The 3949-nt window shown below is 33.1% G+C and overlaps 1 protein-coding gene across 1 annotated transcript; it reads left to right on the forward strand.

The window, feature by feature from the left end:
• The first annotated feature begins 2586 nt into the window (after positions 1–2586).
• Positions 2587–3622, forward strand: LOC114311255 (expansin-A8-like). The gene is made up of 3 exons (XM_028257386.1): positions 2587–2734; positions 2908–3220; positions 3319–3622. Exons 1-3 carry the CDS (start codon positions 2587–2589, stop codon positions 3620–3622), a joined length of 765 nt encoding a protein of 254 aa, XP_028113187.1.
• Positions 3623–3949: the final 327 nt, after the last annotated feature.

Below are 3949 nucleotides of genomic sequence, written 5' to 3' on the forward strand. Positions count from 1 at the left end.
ATAGAGATAGGTTCAGATCTGGTACGGATGGATGTTTTAAAGGCATTGTATTCATCAGGTAATCCATTCAGAGTAAGTAAAACCAGATCTTCATCATGAATTGGTGAGCCAGCAAGACTTAATTGATCAGCAATAGTCTTGATTTGACAGAGATATTCCTCCATTGTGGAATTCTTCTTGGTAAGATGACTAAGCTTAGTCTTCAATTGATGGACATGTGACCTAGACAAGGAGGTGAATTGTGCAGCTAATGTAGTCCACACAGCATGACTAGTGATACAATGAAGAACAGAGGTATATATGGATGAAGATAGTGTAGCAGTAAGGCAACTGAGTAAATGTGCATCAATAGTGATCCAGTCTGTGTATTCTGGATTTACTACAGCATTACAACTCTCATCAAGAACTGTGGAAGAAGGACAGATCTTTGAGCCATCAACAAATCCAAGGAGATTTGTAGCTCGTAAGATGTGTTGGAATTGACTTCTCCATATCAGATAATTTGTAGACTCAAGTTTTATTGGAACAAATGACTTCAGATTGGAAATGAGCAGAGTGAGATTGGAAGGTAAAGAAGAACTGGTAGTTATACCAGATGAAGAAGCTGCCATTGTTGTTGATCTTGCTGGAAGATCTGCCATTGCAGATTCTTGATGAAAATTCACCATTGATAGATTGAAGAGGAAGCTTTTAATGCTCACAAGAGCTATGTGGCTCTGATACCATAAAGAGAATATGAATCTAATATTTCATTATACAACATATCTTCAACACAGGTATATTTATATACAACAAACTAATTGTAACTCTAGTTACTAGTTAACTAAGGTACAGTTAACTAAGGTATAGTTAACATAACAACTTTCTAACTAACTCACAATATGTAACATGTGTATTAATAGCTCTAACTGATTTGTAACAGATTTGGACAGCTTCTACTGTATAACTTTGCTGCAGAAATGAGCTTAGCTCTGTGGCTTTAACTGCAGCTCAACTTCTTTAACTGCAGCTCAACTTCTGTAGATATAGGCTGAGCTTCTGTAGATATAGGCTGAGCTGCTGCTGTAGCTTTATCACTACTCGCATCCATACAACCAACCCCTTGACCTCACGAATTTTTTTTCTTTGAACAAAAAAGTTAAGAAGAACTTAACCAGAAAAAAATATAATAAAAATACAATAATCCCCACAAATCAACCCACGAAACCCAAAGACAAAGCCAAAACCCAAGACAAAAAAAAAAAAAAAAAACTAAACTATGCCGCCCACCTGCAAATTTTGAAATCTAAATCATACACCTATGCAGCTTCAAGAAATTGAGCCAAAAACTTGCTTTGATGGTAATCCGATTAAATCTATATTTACCCCTTATTATTATATATAGAAAAACATTATTTTGCCTTCAATTTATGAAATATTGACATACACGTGGCTCTTTACTTAATATCACAATATTTTAAAAATCATTTAAGTCATGATTTTATTATATAAAACAAAATGTTGTTGAGTCATTGAGGCTCAAAGTCTCAATGAAAATTTATTAAATTATAAAAATACAATCATGAAAGTGTTTGTTTTGTTCAATATGATGATATTTCTCATACATTTAATTTAAAAAAAGTTAAATCTAAGAACCTAAAAAAATTAAGAATAACATGAATTAGACTACAAAAATTTAATTTGAAGTGTAAATAATAATAATGAAAATTTTAATTATTGAACATGTAGAGTTCAATATCTAAATAGCAACAATGAAATTTATGCTTTTGGTCTTATCGGACAAAATGCTCAAATATTATTTTAATTTTGATTTTATAGTTAAAAAAAGAAAGTAAATTTTGATATGTGTCTCAAATAGCTTGAACCTTAAAAAAAAAATTAAAAAAAATGTAACGTTGATGATTCATGTAATTATCTAACGCATTAACATAAAAAAATTTTAAAATAATAATAATTTTCACATCCCCTTTTGAGAGGTTATAAAATAAAGATAAGTAAATTAAGTGAAGTCTGAATATTATTGTTTAAAAAAAATTAACATTAACATATTTGAAGTAAAAAATTATGTCTATTTTTTTCCCTCTAAAATATACTGCTAGTATATATACACACGTGTTTACATTACATAATAAAAAAATTATGAATAAGATATATTGACTCATTTGTTTGGTAATTATGAAAAAATGATGACTTCCCTAGTACGTGTTGCGATTTTTTAGAAAAAATCACAATATCATATAATACATATTAAAAGATGATAAATTTTGTTTATTGAAATGAGTAAATATATACATATATATATTAACCTCTTTCGTTACAAAAAGTTCTTCATGTAACTCCAAACAGTTCCAACTGTTATAAACTTAGTAATAATGAAGGAAAAAAACAAAGAAAATAATAAATTGACATTATAGAAAATTAAATGTAGCATTTAATAGCAGTTGAATCCTCTCTCTCTCTCTCTCTCTCTCTCTGATTCACTTCTCTTATAAATAGCCACCATCTTCACCTCCCTCAGCATAAGCCTCACACAACACCACCACCTTACACACAAGACCTATCTGAAGGAGTCTTGAAAAACATCCAATGGCCACTAACCAATTCTCTTTTGCAACACTTGTTCTCTTCATTTTAATGATCAACCTACACTTAGAAGGCACCATCGCCAACAATGCAGGTTGGCAGAGCGCTCATGCCACCTTTTATGGCGGCCTCGATGCTTCCGGGACAATGGGTATGTACAAACTGTACATACTTTATTAGTTGCCTCTACCTTCGCAATATCTAAATTTAGCTTAATTACACTAGTATAAAAATGTTACACTATAATTCTTAATTTTTATTTATTCCAATTTAATCTCCAAAGTTTATAATTTGTTATATTTTTGTCACTAATGTGTTTTGCAGGAGGAGCTTGTGGGTATGGAAATTTGTACCATCAAGGGTATGGAACAAGCACTACAGCACTAAGCACAGCTTTGTTCAACAATGGGTTCAGCTGCGGGGCTTGCTACGAGATACAATGCAACAACGACCCCAAATGGTGCCTCCCTGCCACCATCACCGTCACCGCTACAAACTTTTGCCCACCTAACTATGCTCTGCCTAACGACAATGGTGGTTGGTGCAACCCTCCCCTCCAACACTTCGACTTGTCCGAGCCTGCTTTCTTGAAAATTGCTCAATATCGTGCTGGAATCGTGCCCGTTGTCTTCCGAAGGTAAAAAATAACACGAAAAATACGATTCTTTCATAATTTTTATATGATTTAATCCATATTAAAATTTGATTAATGAGAATTGAGTTGGTTTGTGACAGGGTGCCTTGTATCAAGAAAGGAGGAATTAGGTTCACCATGAATGGCCACTCCTACTTTAACTTGGTTTTGATCACCAATGTCGCGGGTGTAGGGGATGTCCATGCAGTGTCAATCAAGGGATCCAAGACAGGGTGGCAAGCGATGTCAAGAAACTGGGGCCAAAACTGGCAGAGCAACTCTTATCTCAATGGCCAAAGTTTGTCTTTTCAAGTGACTACCAGTGACGGTAGAACTGTGACAAGTTACAACGTGGTACCTGCTAATTGGCAATTCGGCCAAAGTTTTCAAGGGGGTCAATTCTAGATTGTTGTTGATACATAGTTTTTTTGAAAGTAGATTTTGCATAATAAGATCTTTTTGCATGTGGTGGCTTGAGTAAAAGCCCCTGCGAGACCTTTCATGTTGATGGTAGCTTAATATAATATATAATTTGTGTCCTACTACTCTACTCTCATCTTTCCTTTTTTTTTTTTGTTTTTAACCTTTGGTATATTTGCTTGAAACAGACACACATGACATGCAAATAAATTACTACAATTATAGAAAACTAATTCTACATACCCAGGTTTTGTTTTTAAAAATTAATGTATGATTTATTTATATTCAAGATATAAGAGTTTATGGGTACTT

The sequence above is a fragment of the Camellia sinensis genome, chromosome 10 (genome assembly GCF_055761805.1).
Source record: "Camellia sinensis isolate YWXY chromosome 10, ASM5576180v1, whole genome shotgun sequence".
In the NCBI taxonomy this organism is placed as follows: domain Eukaryota; kingdom Viridiplantae; phylum Streptophyta; class Magnoliopsida; order Ericales; family Theaceae; genus Camellia; species Camellia sinensis.

Bases quoted from the DNA above. Each gene is read 5' to 3' on its own strand.
- LOC114311255 (XM_028257386.1), top strand. From the start codon at position 2,587: ATGGCCACTAACCAATTCTCTTTTGCAACACTTGTTCTCTTCATTTTA. The intron at 2,735-2,907 runs GTATGTACAAAC...TGTGTTTTGCAG, and splicing joins CGATGCTTCCGGGACAATGG to GAGGAGCTTGTGGGTATGGA. The intron at 3,221-3,318 runs GTAAAAAATAAC...GGTTTGTGACAG, and splicing joins GTGCCCGTTGTCTTCCGAAG to GGTGCCTTGTATCAAGAAAG.